Here is a 21120-nt window from a genome sequence, read left to right as displayed (position 1 = left end):
GGTTCCAGAGCTAGGTACATGTTTTATCAGTCTGAAAACATATACCCGGACAGAAAGTGGACATTGTAGGATCAGCTAATGTGAAAGTTGAATACAAAGGAATAGTCAAAGAGCTACCAGTTGTAGTTGTAGCGGGGTCAGGACCAAACCTGCTGGGGCGAGGGTGGATCACCATGTTGGATGTGGACTGGCATACCATGAATAAGATGCATGACAGCAAATATGCTCTACAGGAAGTGTTCAAGAAAAATTAGGAAGTGTTCAAGGATGAGTTGGGCACATTGAAAGGATTCACAGCAAAGATGCATGTATCACGTGATGTCACACCCCATTTCTTCAAACCAAGGTCAGCAGCGTTTGCAATGAAAACTAAGATAGAGGCTGAGTTAGATCGTTGCCAAGACAACAACATCATGGAACCAGTGAAGTTCTCAGACTGTGCAGCACCCAGTCTGAGTGTGTGGTGACTATAAAGTAACGGTAAACAGAGTGTTATCACTAGAACAGTACCCCATTCCTAAAATGGAGGACATGTTCATGTCCTTAGCTGGAGGAGAAAAATTTCAGCCAACTAGACATGAGTCATGCTTACCAGCAGACTGTGCTAGATGAAGATTCAAAGAAATATGTCACAGTGAACACACACACAAGGGACTGTTCACCTATGCCAGGTTACCCTTCGGCGTCAGCTGAACATTGAAAGGAAGGTAAAGTCATGTACCACATGTCAAGAGCAAAGGAAAGCACCTGCTAGTGCACCACTCCATCCATGGGAGTGGCCCAGTAAGCCCTGGAGAAGGCTACACATAGACTATGCATTTCCTTTTATGGGGAAGATCCTTTTGGTGATTATAGACGCTCACTCAAAATGGCTGGATGTATATCCAGTGAGCTCAGCTACATCTGTGCCTCAGGAACAGTTTCAGTATTCATGGCATTCCAGAGATGATTGTTTCGGACAACGCTCAGGGTTTTGTTTGTGAGAAAAGTAAGGAGTTCATGGCACGCTATAGTCAACCACCGGACTTTCACCGGCTGAGATTTCACCGGCTGAGATGATGAAGTTGAGGTGCACGTTAGTCTTGATACATCCAGACCTAAAGAGTAAGGTGCAGGCTAAGCAAGCAGGACAGAAAACTTACCATGACACACATGCAAAAGCTCGCGGTTTTGTAGTCAGAGACTCAGTGTATACCGAGCAGAGGTGGGACCAAGTCATTGTTTTACAAGTAAGTCTCAAGTCTTAGCAGTCAAGTCTCATGTCAAGACCAACAAGTCTCAAGTCTTAGCACTCAAGTCCCAAGTCAAGACAGGCAAGTCTAAGTCAAGTCTCAAGTCAAGACCAACAAGTCTCAAGTCAAGTCTCAAGTCCTAAACTTTCAGTTGCAAAGTTATGAATGTTATAGCTGTCGGCTATATTAGCCACGACTTACCATTCTTTGTGCAGCTTCAAATGTCGAACAAAGTTGGAAGTTGTTAAGCCCCCGTCTGTCATTTTCTTCCAGCATGTTTTGCAAGTTGCAATCTGATTTTGTTGATATAGTGTAGTCTTTGTTTCCGAAAATAATAATTTGGGGTATCATCTTTCCAAGCGCTCCATCTGAATTCACCCGCCGACATTCCTCTACACTGCCACACACAACTTTTTCTCAGCTGGCACAATTTGATTGGCTGCTGTCCGATTCAAACAGTAATCCGTTAAATGAAGAGTTGATGCGCTGCACACTTTTTAATAGCACATTTTAAATATTTGGGCTTGGGGAGGGTTGGGGAAGCTTGGGGAGTGTTGGGGAGTGTTGGGGAGGCTTGGGGAGAGTTGGAGAGGGTTGAGGAGGCTTGGGGAGGGTTGGAGAGGGTTGGGGAGGGTTGGAGAGGCTTGGGGAGGGTTGGAGAGGCTTGGGGAGGCTTGGGGAGGGTATCAGGTCAGGTCGAGTCAAAAGGCTCAAGTCCAAGTTAAGTCACGGGTCATTGGTGTTAAAGTCAAAGTCGAGTTGCAAGTCATCATATTTGTGACTCGAGTCCAAGTCATGTGACTCGAGTCCACACCTCTGACACCAAGAACTTTGGGTATGGGCCTAAATGGATACCTGGGCTGGTTCAAGAAATGACAGGGCCTGTGTCATACACTGTGTTAGTAGGGGATGTTAGAGGAGTACGTAGGCACGTTTAACAGCTGTTCAGCAGACAGGAAACAGATTATGCAGAGCCAGTGACCGACAACAGAGACGAGGACAGCAGACAGGAAGAGGACTATGCAGAGCCAGTGACATGCAGCACAGAGCTCAGTCCAGCAAGCGAGGAGTTACCACAGGACACAGGTCACCAACGGACACGTGTTAAGGAAAACAAAAAGGTTCACCTAGAGGGGAATTGTGATGCTCTCAAAGAGTTAGGAAACCTCCAGCTCATTTTGGAGAGTTGGAAAAGTAAAGGAGATATTTGTTTCTCATTGACTAGAATGCGCCCAAATCTCCTTTAGGAAGAAAGGGTCTAAACCATCTGACCCAGAACGATTTTGGGGTCAAGTTTCAGGAGCTCCTTTAGCACCTCGTACTCAGTGACTGCCTGCAGGGAGAAACTTTGTAGCGGGGCAGGGGAAAAAGAAGGAGAAGCATCGTGGATAGTCGCATTAGAAGGGGTGTGTCACGAATCCCGCTTCCTGAGTCTGTGTTTGCCTGTGTTTCTGTCCTGGAGTGTGTTTCCGGTGTCCTGGAACGCACCCTGTCTGGTTGCCGGGCGAATTAGCTTGTTGGGAGATCGATGTTCACCCGCACCTGTCTCCCATCAGTTATCTGCACACCTGTCCTGATCATCACCTCTCCCCTTCAAAAGCTCTGACCTGACATCCATTCCCTGCCAGATCGTTAGCCATGAACAGTATGTTGTGCCATAGTATCAGCCTCAAGTTGGATAGAATTTGTTTTGTTGTTTTTTACGTATTGCTTGCCTTAAACTTACCTCCGTTTGTTCTGTCTTCAGTTACTCACCCGGATCATTTACCCCATTCCCGCCTGGTCGTCGGAGGATTCCGCTACCCCATTGGATCCACCTATTTACTCCCATCAACTCACCACCGCAGCCCGCTACGCCACCTGGATATATCTACCCATTCACATTCACTTGTAAATAAATACTCACCTTCTTCCTACTCTCCTTGTCCTGGTCTGCTTCTGGGTTCGATTTTGAAAGAACGTGACAGGGTGGGAGATGAGGAAATGTTGGATGGGCAAGGAGGCATGGTTGAGTCAAATAGGAATCCTGACATAATGAAGTGGTGATTAAAGAGCTCAGCCATGTATCCCACAAAAAACAACATGGATAGAATGCAAGAATTGACATATACAGTGGGGCAAAAAAGTATTTAGTCAGCCACCAATTGTGCAAGTTCTCCCACTTAAAAATATGAGAGAGGCCTGTAATTTATTTTTATTTTTATATATTTTAAATACTTATTTTCCACCATAATTTGCAAATAAATTAATAAAAAATCCTACAATGTGACTTTCTGGATTTTTTTTTCTCATTTTGTCTGTCATAGTTGAAGTGTACCTATGATGAAAATTACAGGCCTCTCTCGTCTTTTTAAGTGGGAGAACTTGCACAATTGGTGGCTGACTAAATACTTGTTTGCCCCACTGTATGTTTTCAATAAACATTGGAGATGAAATATAGTTTACATGTAGTCAACAATCTAAGCCAACCCCGTCTGTTTTACCCGATAGTTGCACACGTTTTGGTTTCGCTGCTTAACAACCAACCCTTTCTATAGCCTAGTGATTATAAGGGCGGTACTGAATTGGTCTTCTACATGAAAAAACTCCATGACTCGATATAGCGAATCAATCACACTGCTGCTATTAAACACGTGACACTTCTGGAAATGGAAGGAAGGATTCGGGTTGATAAAGAAAGGGTGGTTTATGCGTATGTTGCTCTGCATTTCCATGACAACAAGCATCAGTCTCCAACAATAGGCCTACCTCACACACATAGGAGCAACATTCTGCAGTTACATGTTTGAGCTAATGTGAGACACACAGTCTTGCAATAAATGAGTTATGCACACACACTGTACTCTGACAGTCTATCATCATAAACACTCACTTGTGCAAGCAAGCACACACGCACGCTTTAATGCACACAAGCTGACTCTACACTCCAAGACTGCTTCCATCACGTGGACTGGGACATGTTTCGTATTGCGTCAGATGGGAATATTGACGAATACGCTGATTCGGTGTGCGAGTTCATTAGAACGTGCGTCGAAGATGTCGTTCCCATAGCAACGATAAAAACATTCCCTACCACGGTGTCATACATATCATACTAAATGGAAGACAACAGATTTACGTTTACTATGATTACATCTCCCCCTGAGTACAGGTTGAGATAGAGGAGGGCCGGGGACGTGGAAAGAAAAAAACACAAAATTAAAATATGTTTCTAGGCAAGTAGGATGATGAAAGGTGTGGTCTGTTTTGTTTGGCCAAAAACGATACTTTCCCGAGTTGCAGATCAAGTCGGTGCTGCCTTGGGACTCTGCTCCGCAGACAGGTGCAGGGGGGATCACATCAACCGCTTCAGACAGTCTCCTCTGACAGCTTTTGCGCACTGCAGCCAGGATTGCAAACTCTTCGTCCACCATTTTTCTCCAGCGGAGTTTTATAACTTTTTGGATCCAGAGATGAGTCTATACGGGTCCCAGAGGGTGCTTTATGTCAGCCGCAGTATCGGGTCCAGGCCCGACCTGAGCGGCAGAACGGGACAATATGCCCAGAGCGAAGTGCACGGTGGTAGTGGATACGGACAGGAGTACATGGACGATAATACTTACAGCTACTCAAAGGCTTCCTTGCGAGGTGGTGGTGGAGGACAGGGGTAAGAATTGTTTTTCTTCAAAAGGCCCCTATTCTGCTGTAGGGTACTGTGTTACACGATTGCGTTCACTCGCCCGTATACATTTGAACTAGGCTACAACTCCATTGCCACTGAAGATAAATACAATGCACTACATAACCGTGTCATCTAACACATTATTTCAATCTAGTTCATTATTTTTTTATGTCAAGGTCTTGATTTTGTCGGGGGGATAATTATAGGCCTATGTGTCGTTGTCGTATATATATAGCCTAGGCTATGGCAGGGGCGAATATTATCTGTGAGTGCCGACCCAGTTAATAATTTATTAGGCATCATTGAGAGGTCTTTGTTTCCAAGAATAACGACCTGCTGTCTTGAACCATGTGACAACCCCCCCAGAAAATACAGAAAATGAACCACACAGCAAATTCTTCAGAGTTAAATCAACACTGACATTTAGTGTTACATGTAACTATGGGCCAGTGTCTAAATGGGTCCACCCTTTTCAGTGTTAAATTAAAACTGTGCTTAGAGCTGTTACACTTTTTCAGTGTTAAGGAATGAAGACTTTTAGGGTTGTGCAATACCACCTCATATAGTATTTTTAACACTAGGAAGTGTAAAGTGCTCTCTCCACTGGCTTCCAGTTGACGCTCGCATCCGCTACAAGACCATGGTGCTTGCCTACGGAGCTGTGAGGGGAACGGCACCTCAGTACCTCCAGGCTCTGATCAGGCCCTACACCCAAATAAGGGCACTGCGTTCATCCACCTCTGGCCTGCTCGTCTCCCTACCACTGAGGAAGTACAGTTCCCGCTCAGCCCAGTCAAAACTGTTCGCTGCTCTGGCTCCCCAATGGTGGAACAAACTCCCTCACGACGCCAGGACAGCGGAGTCAATCACCACCTTCCGGAGACACCTGAAACCCCACCTCTTTAAGGAATACTTAGGATAGGATAAAGTAATCCTTCTCACCCCCCCCCCCCCTTAAAATATTTAGATGCACTATTGTAAAGTGGCTGTTCCACTGGATGTCATAAGGTGAATGCACCAATTTGTAAGTCGCTCTGGATAAGAGCGTCTGCTAAATGACTTAAATGTAAATGTAAATGTTAAATGTATATAGTTTACACCAAATGGTGTTGTGCAATACCACCTCATATAGTATTTTTAACACTAGGATGTGTGTATAGTTTGCACCAATGGTGTTGTGCAATAACACCTCATAGGATTTGAACCATTATGCAAATGCAGTGCCTTCAGAAAGTACCCCTTGACTTTTCCCACATAAAAAAGCAGACATTTAATATCCCTTTGAGCATGGTGAAGTTATTCATTACACTTGGGATGGTGTATCAATACACCCAGTCACTACAAAGATACAGGCATACTTCCTAACTCAGTTGCCGGAGAGGAGGCCAATTGCATGTTGAGACATGCAGATTTGAATGGCTGTTATAGGAGAAAACTGAGGATGGATCAACAACATTGTAGTTACTCCACAATTACTAACCTAAATGACAGAGTTTAATGGCTGTTATAGGAGAAAACTCAGGATGGATCAACAACATTGTAGTTACTCCACAAAACTAACCTAAAGGACAAAGTGAACAGAAGGAAGTCTGTACAGAATATATTTTTTCCAAATCATCCATCCTGTTTGCAACAAGGCACTGAAGTAAACGTACAAAAAATGTGACAAAGAAATGAGCTTTAATGTCCTGAATACAATGTGTTATGTTGGGAGCAAATCCAACACAACACATCACTGAATACTGCTCTACATATTTTCAAGCATGGTGGTGGCTGCATCATGTTATGGGTATGCTTGTCATCGGTAAGGACTAGGTTGTTTGTTTAGGATGAAAATAAACATAATCAAGTTAAGGCAAAATCCTGGAGGAAAACGTGGTGGTCTGCTTTCCAACAGACAGTGGGAGACAAATTCACATTTTAGCAGGGAAATAACCTTAAACTCAAGGCCAAATAAACACTGAGTTGCTCACCAAGACAACACTGAATGTTCCTGAGTGGCCTAGTTACAGTTTTGACTTAAATCTGCTCAAATCTATGGCAAGACCTGAAAATGTCTGTCTAGCAATGATAAACTATCAACTTGACAGAGCTTGAAGAATTTATAAAAGAATAAAGTGGAATATTGTACAATCCAGGTGTGCAAAAGCTCTTAGAGACTTACCAGAAAGACTCACAGCTGTAATCGCTGCAAGGTGATTCTAAGATGTATTGACTTGGGGGTGTGAATACTTACAGTACCAGTCCAAAGTTTGGACACACCTACTCATTCCAGGGTTTTTCTTTATTTTCACTATTTTCTACATTGTAGAATAATAGTGAAGAAGCCAAGTAGGAAATAAAAAAAATATGAAATCATGAAGTAACCAAGAAAATTAAATATACTTTATATTTGAGATTCTTCAAAGAAGCCACCCTTTGCCTTGATGACAGCTTTGCACACTCTTGGCATTCTCTTAACCAGCTTCATGAGGTAGTCATCTGGAATGCATTTAAATTAACAGGTGTGCCTTGTAAAATGTACATTTCTGGATTATTTTTTTTAAGCCAATCAGATGTTTGAGCCAATCAGATGTGTTGTGACAAGTTAGGGGTGGTATACAGCAAATAGCCCTATTTGGTAAAAGACCAAGTCCTTATTATGGCAAGAACAGCTCAAATAAGCAAAAAGAAAGTGTTATACATCGGTTTAAAGATTAACTTCTTGTTAATCCAACCACGGTGTCAGATTTCAAAAAGGCTTTACAGTGAAAGCATACCATGCGATTATCTGAGAACAGCGGCAGGGTCCACTTACTCAGAGAGGTCTTACTCCCTCATTTTTCAGAATACAAGCCTGAAACAATTTAGTGGAATCTAGTGGAAGCCATAGGAAGTGCAACTCGAGTCCTAAATCAATGGAATATGTATAGGCAGTCAATGGAAAACTACAGATATAAAAAAAATCCACTTCCTGGATGGATTTTTCTAAGGTTTTCACCTGCCATATCAGTTCTGTTATACTCACAGACATATGTAACTGTTATATGTAACAGTTTTGGTAACTCTAGAGTGTTTTCTATCCAAATCTACGAATTATATGCATATCCTAGGTTCTGGACCTGAGAAACAGGCAGTTTACTTTGGGCACGCTTTTCATCCGAAGGTGAAAATAGGTCAGTCTATGCAGAAAAGGGTACTATGGTGTTAAATGCTGAGCTGTAGTCGATGAACAGCATTCTCACATAGGTATTCCTCTTGTCCAGATGGGTTAGGGCAGTGTGGTTGAGATTGCATCGTCTGTGGACCTATTTGGGTGGTAAGAAAATTGGAGTGGGTCTAGGGTGTCAGGTAGGGTGGAGGTGATATGGTCCTTGACTTGTCTCTCAAAGCACTTCATGATGACGGAGGTGAGTGCTACGGGCGGTAGTCGTTTAGCTCAGTTATCTTAGCTTTCTTGGGAACAGGAACAATGGTGGCCCTCTTGAAGCATGTGGGAACAGCAGACTGGGATAGGGATCGATTGAATATGTCCGTAAACACACCAGCCAGCTGGTCTGCGCATGCTCTGAGGGCGCGGCTGGGGATGCCGCCTGGGCCTGCAGCCTTGCGAGGGTTAACATGTTTAAATGTTTTACTCACCTCAGCTGCAGTGAAGGAGAGACCGCATGTTTTCGTTGCAGGCCGTGTCAGTGGCACTGTATTGTCCTCAAAGCGGGCAAAAAAGTTATTTAATCTGCCTGGGAGCAAGGCATCCTGGTCCTTGACTGGGCTGGTTTTCTTTTTGTAATCCGTGATTGACTGTAGACCCTGCCACATACCTCTTGTGTCTGAGCCGTTGAATTGCGATTCTACTTTGTCTCTATACTGACGCTTAGCTTGTTTGATTGCCTTGCAGAGGGAATAGCTACACTGTTTGTATTCGGTCATGTTTCCGGTCACCTTGCCCTGATTAAAAGCAGTGGTTCGCGCTTTCAGTTTCACGCGAATGCTGCCATCAATCCACGGTGTCTGGTTTGGTAATGTTTTAATCGTTGCTATGAGAACGACATCTTTAACGCACGTTCTAATGAGCTCGCTCACCGAATCAGTGTATTCGTCAATGTTGTTGTCTGATGCAATACGAAACATATCCCAGTCCACGTGATGGAAGCAGTCTTTGAGCGTGGAATCAGATTGGTCGGACCAGCGTTGAACAGACCTCAGCGTGGGAGCTTCTTGTTTTAGCTTCTGTCTGTAGGCAGGGAGCAACAAAATGGAGTCGTGGTCAGCTTTTCCGAAAGGAGGGCGGGGCGGGGGGGGGGCCTTATATGCATTGCGGGAGTTAGAATAGCAATGATCCAAGGTTTTACCAGCCCTGGTTGCGCAATCGATATGCTGATACAATTTAGGGAGTCTTGTTTTCAGATTAGCCTTGTTAAAATCCCCAGCTACAATGAATGCAGCCTCAGAATATATGGATTCCAGTTGGCAAAGAGTCAAATAAAGTTCGTTCAGAGCCATCGATGTGTCTGCTTGGGGGGGAATATATACGGCTGCGATTATAATCGAAGAGAATTCCCTTGGTAGATAATGCGGGCGACATTTGATTGTGAGGAATTCTAAATCAGGTGAACAGAAGGACTTGAGTTCCTGTATGTTGTTGTGACCACACCACATCTCGTTAACCATAAAGCATACACCCCCCCCCCTCTTCCTACCAGAAAGATGTTTGTTTCTGTCGGCGCGATGCGTGGAGAAACCAGCTGGCTGCACCGACTCCGATAGCGTATCTCGAGTGAGCCATGTTTCCGTGAAGCAAATAACGTTACAGTCCCTGATGTCCCTCTGGAATGCTACCCTTGCTCGGATTTCATCAACCTTGTTGTCAAGAGACTGGACATTGGTGAGTAGTATGCTAGGGAGTGGTGCGCGATGTGCCCGTCTCCGGAGCCTGACCAGAAGACCGCTTCGTTTGCCTCTTTTTACAACGTCGTTGTTTTGGGTTGCAGGCTGGGATCCATTCCGTTGTCCTGGGTGAAAGGCAGAACACAGGATCCGCTCCGGGAAAGTCATATTCCTGGTCGTACTGATGGTGAGTTGACGCTGCTCTTATATTCAGTAGTTCTTCTCGACTGTATGTAATGAAACCTAAGATGACCTGGGGTACCAATGTAAGAAATAACACGTAAAAAAACAAAATACTGCATAGTTTCCTAGGAACGCGAAGCGAGGCGGCAATCTCTGTCGGCGCCGGAAGCCGACAATTGCAGTAGCAAAAACCATTAAGCGCTATGATGAAACTGGCTCTCATGAGGGCCGCCACAGGAAAAGGAAGGCCCAGAGTTACCTCTGCTGCAGAGGGTAAGTTCATTAGAGTTACCAGCCTCAGAATATTGCACCCCAAATAAATGCTTCACAGAGTTCAAGTAACATACACATCTCAACATCAACTGTTCAGAGGAGACTGCGTGAATCAGGACTTCATGGTCGAATTGCTTCAAAGAAACCTCTACTAAACGACATCAATAGGAAGAAGAGACTTGTTTTAGCTAAGATACACGTGCAGATGGACATTAGACCCGGTGGAAATCTGTCCTTTGGTCTGATGAGTTCAAATTGGATATTTTTTGGTTCCAACCACCATGTCTTTGTGAGACGCAGAGTAGGGTTACCACCGTGAAGCATGGAGGAGATGTGATTGTGTGGGGGTGCTTTACTGACACTGTCTGTGATGTATTTAGAATTCAAGGCACACTTAAGCAGCATTGCTACCACAACATTTTGCAACGATATCCTATCTATCCCATCTAGTTTGGGCTTAGTGGGACTATCATTTGTTTTTCAACAGGACAATGACCCAATGCACCTCCAGGCTGTGTAAGGGCAGATTTACCAAGAAGGAGAGTGATGGAGTGCTGCATCAGATTACCTGGCCTCCACAATCACCTGACCACCCAATTGAGATGGTTTGGGAAGAGTTGGACTGCAGAGTGAAGGAAAAGCAGCCAACAAGTGTTCAGCATGTGGGAACTCCTTCAAGACTGTTGGAAATGCATTCCAGGTGAAGCTGGTTGAGAGAATGTGAAGAATGTCCAAAGCTGTCATCAAGGCAAAGGGTGGCTGCTTTGTAGAATCTCAAATATAAAAATAAAGAAATCATTTTTTGATTTGTTTAACACTTTTTTTGGTTACTAATTGATTACATATGTGTTATGTCATAATTGTGATGTCTTAGTAAAAACAAAAACAAAAACCTTGAAAGAGTATGTGTCCAAACTGTTGACTGGTACTGTATGCAAATTAGATACCTCTGTACTTCATTTTGAATAAATGAGCGAACATTTCTAAAAACATGTTTTCACTTTGTCATTATTGGGTACTGTGTGAAAGATGGGTGAGACAAAACATAGATTTAATTTTTTTTTTTACTCCGGCTGTAACACAACAAAATGTGGAATAAATCCCAGGATATGAATACCTTCTAAAGACAATGTAGGTCTGTATCTCTTGACAAGGTCAGCCGTGTTGGATTAAGGACATTACAATAATGTTTGCGAGTCTTTAGTGCCGCATGCTCTTATATAAGCATGTACAAAGACTTCAGAACTGGTAGAGGACATGCTCAAACTTGAATTAGCATAACCAAAGAGCCCTTCAACTGCTACAACACTTCGACTTGCATGTGGCCAAAAACAATGAATTGAAAGCCACATCCCCACCAAGCCACAGCTCCAATATAATTTCCCCGGTGTGCCTTGCATTTTGGAGTGAATTGACTGTATTTGTTAGTGACAGAGACATGCTTGTTGAATCCATACATTTCCAGTCCTATGGACTGAAATTTCAACCATTAAATAAATATACATGTCATATAATGTTTGAACTAATGCATAAATATTGCATGTCAAATTGGCTAGCAAACGAATAACAGATCACGTCAATGTGGCTAGTTAACGGGCTATGATCATAAACAGCGTGCAGTTACTTGCTGAATAACTCTGATGACAGAGCTAAATGTGGAATAATCGGTAATGTGTTTTTGACTATGCTCTTCAAGAGGTGATGATATTAAACCAAGTAGTTGTCAATGGTTTTAGTGGACCTAGGGGGTCGTCTCCTTGCTCCCCCAGCAGCCAAATGGCGCCAACACCCTGGCAGTGAAGGACGGTGCCCCACGTAGGTCTCTCAACCTGGAGGACTACAAGAAGAGGAGGGGCTTGATCTAAACAACTACAGGAAGAGGAAGGGCAATGGTTTTAGTGGACCTAAGGGGTCGTCTCCTTGCTCCCCCAGCAGCCAAATTGAACGCTCTGCATCGTATTGTGACGTTTTATTCAACCTATACAATTCTATAGAGTCTACAGTATGGAGGTCATGGTTACAGTTGCATATGTCTGTGATGACACAGGCAGCCCAATTCTGATATTTTCCCACACTAATTGGTCTTTTTGACAGTCACATCAGCTCTTTTCACATCAGATCTTTTTCAGAGCTGATCTGATTGGTCAAAAGACCAATTAGTGGGGGGAAAAAAGATCAGAATTGGGCTCCCTTTGTAAATGCAGCCTCTGTGTTGTTGTGTTGCAAATGGCATAGGGAAAATGTGACAGTTCTCTTGACTCACATTTCCCCTTTGTCTATCCCTGCACTCATTCTCAATTCAACTAGGGCATAGCGGAATCATCCTCGGATAACTAACGACTTGCTAATTGCTACACTAATATAATAACTCATTACAGTAAACCTTTGGGATCATTGATGTACATAGCAGAAAGTGTAATTGATGATGGGGATATTGATGATGATGCTGACTACAATGTTGTTGTTTGAGGATGAAGATGATCATGATAACGATGTTTATATTATCGATGATGTTGACATATATACTGAGAACAACAGTGATAGTCATGAAACTACTTTAAATGCCAAGATAACAAGTAATAGTTAACAAAGTTTTTGTTTTAAAAACACCTGAGGGGAGCAGTATCTGAGAATGAGGGGAGCAGTATCTGAGAATGAGGGGACCAGTATCTGAGAATGAGAGGAGCAGTATCTGAGAATGAGGGGAGCAGTATCTGAGAATGAGGGGAGAGTATCTGAGCAGTATCTGAGAATGAGAATGGGGGAGCAGTATCTGAGAATGAGGGGACCAGTATCTGAGAATGAGGGGAGCAGTATCTGAGAATGAGGGGAGCAGTATCTGAGAATGAGGGGACCAGTATCTGAGAATGAGGGGACCAGTATCTGAGAATGAGGGGACCAGTAGCTGAGAATGAGGGGACCAGTATCTGAGAATGAGGGGAGCAGTATCTGAGAATGAGGGGAGCAGTATCTGAGAATGAGGGGACCAGTAGCTGAGAATGAGGGGAGCAGTATCTGAGAATGAGGGGACCAGTATCTGAGAATGAGGGGAGTATCTGAGAATGAGGGGAGCAGTATCTGAGAATGCAATCTGAGAATGACTGAGAATGAGGGGAGCATATTTGATATCTGAGAATGAGGGGACCAGTAGCTGAGAATGAGGGGAGCAGTCTGAGAATGAGGGAAGCAGTATCTGAGAATGAAGGGAGCAGTATCTGAGAATGCAACAGAAACTGACATATTTGAACCCTCTGTTAAATGCAGGTCCCGGCCTCCTCGGCCTCAGGTAGCCTATAACGCAACAGCAACAACCGGTTTGCAAAATATTATTTGATCGATTTTGGTGGAAGCCTGTTGAATGTGAACTCTGCATGGACTGGTACCCTAACATTGACCGGTTTAATTACAGGAAGATGTTGATTATAACCCTCCCCTCCATGTCTCCTACAGACAGTTCCCCCTCAGTGGCCTCCACCAGAAGGCGTACATCCTGCAGGGCCAGTGTCAGGACAACCTGAGGAAAGCAGAACACTACCTACAGGCTGTAAGTCACTACCCACCGTAGATATATAACAACATTCTGTTTCATTCTGTACTACCCTACAGTCTGTGAGTCACTTCATGTCCTGTCTGCTTTGAGATACTGGCTTTGGTCATGATGTTAGTCTAAGTACACTTCGTCTCATGTCTGGCAACAGTAAATGTAATCAGACACTCTGACTAAGACATGTACTGCACCTGTAGACTGAGGTATGAACGCTGAGATTACTATACCAGTCCTGCAACCAAGCCCCCCTTTGACTTGCTTTAGGGGAATTGTGGGGTGTTAGTACAAGTAGGCCTATGCATTTAATCAACAAATAAACATGACTGTTAGGTTTCTTCAAGGGATACTGCGAGATTTTCCACTTCGGCATTTGCCTCGTTACCCAGGATCAGATGAACTCGAGGATGTCATTTTTCATGTCTCTACGTGCAGCGTTGAAAGAAGTTACAGGTCGTTTTGTGAGCTAAAGCTAACTAGAGTTAGCGAAATGACTGGGAAGTCTACCGGTACAGCTAGTATGGCCAAAGTCTCGCGATATCCCTTTAAATGTCAGGTCTATTAGACTGGACACACTCACTCTGATGACGAGTCCTCACAACTGTGTGTCTGTGGTTGGCTGAGGCATTTGTGAAATATGCTCTGTCAGGTGTGACTCCGCCCTTCCGCTTCATGCGCGCAGAAGATCTTAAAACAGCTTTTAAATACGTTCAGCCTGTCAAGCCACGTCTTGTCAGATTATATTTCTCACCTGTCTCTACCATATTTAGATCAGCATGTTCGTTACATGTCGATTCAGCATGTGTGTGCGTTTTGGTCACGCATGAAGTGAAAACAAGAAGTGCATCTCAGCGTGTGTTTGGTACACAGTCAGCAGTAAACCCCGTAAACCCAGGGAAAGTGTTCATTTGGCCGTGACCTGTCACAGAATGTAGTCTTTTAACTATTAAAGTACACTACTGTACCAACAGTCAGTTAGCCTACAGATAGAAGCTATCTGGACAGAAAGATCATGCATGGCATCCTCATGATCTATACATTATGGTCCTATCTTTGACTGGGTCTTGAACTGAAGGATTTACCTGACTGAATATGGTCTACCGTATTCCCGTTTGAGAAACCCAGAATGGCAAGTTGAGGCGAGACTGAACCTGATGTACAAAGTCATAACGTGTGTCTGACATTTCCCCGTGTGTCCTGCAGGGCAGCGATTCTGGGCGCGGCACAGTGGAGGCAGATCACCACATGGCCCTGGCCAGAGAGACCATAGAGCAGCTGAAGGCCTGTGCTCTGGACCTCAGACAGATGGGACGACCCAATGACAGCGTGGTCCGAAGGTTAGACACACTATGAGATGACCACCACCACCGCATACAGATAAACCAATATCCATTCTCCTTGTTTCTCTCTCTATTTCCCGTTCCCTCTCAGTGTTTGAGGTCAGACACGCAAAACAGATGACTAATATTGCTCCGTACAATATACCTCTCTTTCCCTTATTCCTCTACACTGTTAGGGTGACGCAGGTGTTCGTGTATTCTTCCTCTACACTGTCAGGTGTTCGTGTATTATTTATGTCATCTTATTTTACCAGGTAAGTTGAGGACAAATTATATTTTACAGCAACGACCTGGGGAAGAGTTTCGGGAAGAGTTGTCACGCCCTGGTCGAAGTATAGTACGTTTGTCGTCATTTATTTGGTCAGGCCAGGGTGTGACATGGGGTTTTGTGGTGCGTTTTTGTCTTGGGGTTTTGCAGGGTGTCTAGCATAGTCTATGGCTGCCTGAGGCGGTTCTCAATCAGGTGATTATTGTTGTCTCTGATTGGGAACCATATTTAGGCAGCCATTTTCTCTCTCTTCTCTCCGCTCCCCCTTCTCCACCCACTCCCCCTTCTCCCTCCGCTCCCCCTTCTCTCCTACCACTCCCCCTTCCCCGCCCGCTCCCCCTTCTCCCCCGCCGCTCCCCCTTCTCCCCCACTCCCCCTTCTCCCCCACTCCCCCTTCTCCCCCGCTCCCCATTCTCCACCCGCTCCCCATTCTCCACCCGCTCCACCTTCTCCCCCCGCTCCCCATTCTCCTCCCGCTCCCCATTCTCCTCCCACTCCCCCTTCTCCTCCCACTCCCCCTTCTCTTCCTGCTCCCCCTTCTCCTCCCACTCCCCCTACCCCCTCCATAGTGTGGAGATGTGTAGGGACCAGTTGACGGGAGTCCACATGGCCATAAACGGAACCATGCAGAGGCGGAGCCGGGGGAGCAGAGGGAGTGGCACTTGGGAGGAAGCTGGGTGGAGCTTCAATGAGGCCATGGCCTGGATTGGACACCAGAAGGTAAGGAGAACCACACCCTACAGGACAGATGTGTAGGAAGGCATATGCTACAGGATTGCATAAGATTATTGCTACCACCTGTTCCCCTTCAGATGAACTGCCTGCAGTCATATGTGTAATGCCAGTGCAGGAAAGTGTATGATACAGAGTTACACAACGTCAATGTTGTGTACCAGCAACCTGCCAGGAAGATGTCATATATTTGTTTTTAGTATTTTTCAATACTCTATATGAACATTAACATATTACATGTTGCATTTACCAGTAGATATATATTTTTTAGTGTGAGACAAAAATGGTTCTGACAATGTGTTGCAAAACACCCCCAGTTCATATAGTATTAAAGTCATCATTTTGAAACACTTCAACCTTTGACACTTTTGGGAATCTTCTCCATTCCCCCACACTTACAGTGGCAAGAAAAAGTATGTGAACCCTTTGGAATTACCTGGACTTCTGCATAAATTGGTCATAAATTTTGTTCTGATCGTCATTCATGCTCTACAACATCCGCAGAGTACGACCCTGCCTCACACAGGAAGCGGCGCAGGTCCTAATCCAGGCACTTGTCATCTCCCGTCTGGATTACTGCAACTCGCTGTTGGCTGGGCTCCCTGCCTGTGCCATTAAACCCCTTCAACTCATCCAGAACGCCGCAGCCCGTCTGGTGTTCAACCTTCCCAAGTTCTCTCACGTCACCCCGCTCCTCCGTTCTCTCCACTGGCTTCCAGTTGAAGCTCGCATCCGCTACAAGACCATGGTGCTTGCCTATGGAGCTGTGAGGGGAACAGCACCTCAGTACCTCCAGGCTCTGATCAGGCCCTACACCCAAACAAGGGCACTGCGTTCATCCACCTCTGGCCTGCTCGCCTCCCTACCACTGAGGAAGTACAGCTCCCGCTCAGCCCAGTCAAAACTGTTCGCTGCCCTGGCCCCCCAATGGTGGAACAAACTCCCTCACGACGCCAGGACAGCGGAGTCAATCACCACCTTCCGGAGACACCTGAAACCCCACCTCTTTAAGGAATACCTAGGATAGGATAAGTAATCCCTCTCACCCCCCCCTTAAGTTTTAGATGCACTATTGTAAAGTGACTGTTCCACTGGATGTCATAAGGTGAATGCACCAATTTGTAAGTCGCTCTGGATAAGAGCGTCTGCTAAATGACTTAAATGTAATGTAAATGTAAATGTAATTTAAGTCACAACAATAGACAAACACAGTCTGCTTAAACTAATAACACACAAACAGTTATACGTTTTCATGTCTTTATTGAACACACCTTGTAAACATTCACAGTGCAGGGTGGGAAAAGTATGTGAACCCTTGGATTTAATAACTGGTTGACCTTCCTTTGGCAGCAATAACCTCAACCAAATGTTTTCTGTAGTTGTGGATCAGACCTGCACAACGGTCAGGAGGAATTTTGGACCATTCCTCTTTACAAAACTGTTTCAGTTCAACAAGATTCTTGGGATGTCTGGTGTGAACTGCTCTCTTGAGGTCACAGCATCTCAATTGGGTTGAGGTCAGGACTCTGACTGGGCCACTCTAGAAGGTCAGGACTCTGACTGGGCCACTCCAGAAGGTCAGGACTCTGACTGGGCCACTCCAGAAGGCCAGGGCTCTGACTGGGCCACTCCAGAAGTTCAGGACTCTGACTGGGCCGCTCCAGAAGGTCAGGACTCTGACTGGGCCACTCCAGAAGGTCAGGACTCTGACTGGGCCACTCCAGAAGGTCAGGACTCTGACTGGGCCACTCCAGAAGGTCAGGACTCTGACTGGGCCACTCCAGAAGGTCAGGACTCTGACTCCAGAAGGTCAGGACTCTGACTGGGCCACTCCAGAAGGTCAGGACTCTGACTGGGCCACTCCAGAAGGTCAGGACTCTGACTGGGCCACTCCAGAAGGTCAGGACTCTGACCGGGCCACTCCAGAAGGTCAGGACTCTGACTGGGCCACTCCAGAAGGTCAGGACTCTGACTGGGCCACTCCAGAAGGTCAGGACTCTGACTGGGCCACTCCAGAAGGTCAGGACTCTGACTGGGCCACTCCAGAAGGTCAGGACTCTGACTGGGCCACTCCAGAAGGTGTATTTTCTTCTGTTGAAGCCATTCTGTTGTTGATTTACTTCTTTGTTTTAGGTCGTTGTCCTGTTGCATCACCCAACTTCTGTTGAGCTTCAATTGGCAGACAGATAACATTATTATGCAAAATGTCTTGATAAACTTGGAAATTCATTTTTCCATTGATCATTTGTGTGTTATTAGTTTAAGCAGACTGTTTGTCTATTGTTGTGACTTAAATGAAGTGACTTAAATGTACTTGTTCTTGCCACTGTACATGAACTGGTCCTGGAGGGCAGGTGTGTGTCTGAGAAGTCAGTGCAGATAACAATCTGACACTCAAACTTCACTTAGATCTGAATTCACCTTAAATGGCACACACACACACACACACACACACACACACACACACAATCACACGCAGTATTGTAATTGTCTTAAAGTAACCTTAACCCTCCCACTGCAATGTACAGTTCTCACAACCACAGGTGATGAACAGTTGATGAACAGTTGATGAACAGGTGATGAACAGGTTATGAACAGGTGATGAACAGGTAATGAACAGGTAATGAACAGGTGATGAACAGTTGATGAAAAGGTGATGAACAGGTGATGAACAGGTGATGAACAGGTAATGAACAGGTAATGAACAGGTAATGAACAGTTGATGAAAAGGTGATGAACAGGTGATGAACAGGTGATGAACAGGTAATGAACAGGTAATGAACAGTTGATGAACAGGTAATGAACAGGTAATGAACAGGTGATGAACAGGTGATGAACAGGTGATGAACAGGTGATGAACAGGTAATGAACAGGTGATGAACAGGTGATGAACAGGTAATGAACAGTTGATGAACAGGTAATGAACAGGTGATGAACAGGTAATGAACAGGTGATGAACAGGTAATGAACAGGTGATGAACAGGTGATGAACAGGTAATGAACAGGTGATTAACAGGTAATGAACAGGTGATGAACAGGTGATGAACAGGTAATGAACAGGTGATGAACAGGTAATGAACAGGTAATGAACAAGTAATGAACAGGTGATGAACAGGTGATGAACAGGTGATGAACAGTTGATGAACAGGTGATGAACAGGTGATGAACAGGTGATGAACAGGTGATGAACAGTTGATGAACAGGTGATGAACAGGTAATGAACAGGTGATGAACAGGTAATGAACAGGTAATGAACAGGTGATGAACAGGTGATGAACAGGTGATGAACAGGTGATGAATAGGTGATGAACAGGTGATGAACGTCATCCTTGCCATTGAACACCTTCCACTGCCAGCTTTTTGCAAACTGGAGAATGAACAGAAAGGATAGAGCAGGCTGTGTTGGCGGTTATGCCTGCTTTGACACTTGTACACACATGCAGAAGTCACGCTAGAGGCTAGACGTAGTCTAACTGTATGTTAAGCATTGTACCAAGTAAAATACTTTGTACACACACACGCACTCATGCTATGCACCCCCCTTTGCACAAACCTAGGTGAAAGCTAGGCTATGTTCTGGTGTTAGTGGCCCAGACTTCCTGTCTATCGGTGAATTCCTGACACACCACATTTTCTTCTTGGTTGGGTTTTAGTGTTAGGCTTAGAGGGTAAGCATTTACCGTACTTCACACTACTCTATCACCACCTAGTGTTCTAGCATGGGAGCCTACTCCCTATGGTTGAGCTATGTGTGTGTGTGAGTGTGTGTGTGTGTGTTGTGGTTAAGATGTGTATTTGTGTTATGGTTAAGGTGTGTGTTGTGGTTGAGCTGTGTGTGTGTTGTAGTTGAGATGTGTATTTGTGTTATGGTTAAGGTGTGTGTTGTGGTTGAGCTGTGTGTGTGTTGTAGTTGAGATGTGTATTTGTGTTATGGTTAAGGTGTGTGTTGTGGTTGAGCTGTGTGTGTGTTGTAGTTGAGATGTGTATTTGTGTTATGGTTAAGGTGTGTGTTGTGGTTGAGCTGTGTGTGTGTTGTAGTTGAGATGTGTATTTGTGTTATGGTTAAGGTGTGTGTTGTGGTTGAGCTGTGTGTGTGTTGTAGTTGAGATGTGTATTTGTGTTATGGTTAAGGTGCGTGTTGTGGTTGAGCTATGTGTGTGTGTGTGTGTGTGTGTGTGTGTGTGTGTGTGTGTGTGTGTGTGTGTGTGTGTGTGTGTGTGTGTGTGTGTGTGTGTGTGTGTGTGTGTGTGTGTGTGTGTGTGTGTGTGTGTGTGTGTGTGTGTGTGGTGTGTTGTTGTGGTTAAGATGTGTATTTGTGTTATGGTTAAGGTGCGTGTTGTGGTTGAGCTATGTGTGTGTGTGTGTGTGTGTGTGTGTGTGTGTGTGTGTGTGTGTGTGTGTGTGTGTGTGTGTGTGTGTGTGTGTGTGTGTGTGTGTGTGTGTGTGTGTGTGTGTGTGTGTGTGTGTGTGTGTGTGTGTGTTGTGGTTAAGATGTGTATTTGTGTTAAAGTTAAGGTGTGTGTTGTGGTTGTGAGGTTACAATGTATTTGCGACGTAGTTATAATGTATTTGACATGTAGTTACAATGTATTTGAGATGTAGTTATAATGTATTTGACATGTAGTTATGTATTTGACATGTAGTTATGTATTTGAGATGCTGTTATAATGTATTTGCGATGTAGTTATAATGTATTTGACATGTAGTTATGTATTTGACATGTAGTTATAATGTATTTGACATGTAGTTATAATGTATTTGACATGTAGTTATAATGTATTTGACATGTAGTTATAATGTATTTGAGATGCAGTTATAATGTATTTGACATGTAGTTATGTATTTGACATGTAGTTATAATGTATTTGACATGTAGTTATGTATTTGACATGTAGTTATAATGTATTTGACATGTAGTTATAATGTATTTGAGATGCTGTTATAATGTATTTGACATGTAGTTATAATGTATTTGACATGTAGTTATGTATTTCAGATGCAGTTATAATGTATTTGAGATG

General features: G+C 44.4%; 1 protein-coding gene across 1 annotated transcript in view; it reads left to right on the top strand.

Annotated features, from left to right (window-relative positions):
* The first annotated feature begins 4684 nt into the window (after positions 1-4684).
* The window catches only part of LOC124038699 (desmoplakin-like), a 41650-nt gene continuing 25214 nt past the window's right edge, over positions 4685-21120 (top strand). Inside the window, exons 1-4 of the mRNA XM_046354783.1 lie at positions 4685-4878; positions 13666-13759; positions 14963-15096; positions 15937-16087. Of these exons, the coding sequence (XP_046210739.1) occupies positions 4685-4878; positions 13666-13759; positions 14963-15096; positions 15937-16087 (573 nt within the window). The remainder of the gene's footprint in view (positions 4879-13665; positions 13760-14962; positions 15097-15936; positions 16088-21120) is intronic.

The sequence above is a fragment of the Oncorhynchus gorbuscha genome, linkage group LG06, assembly GCF_021184085.1.
Source record: "Oncorhynchus gorbuscha isolate QuinsamMale2020 ecotype Even-year linkage group LG06, OgorEven_v1.0, whole genome shotgun sequence".
In the NCBI taxonomy this organism is placed as follows: domain Eukaryota; kingdom Metazoa; phylum Chordata; class Actinopteri; order Salmoniformes; family Salmonidae; genus Oncorhynchus; species Oncorhynchus gorbuscha.
This window is presented reverse-complemented; position numbering and strand designations above follow the sequence as displayed.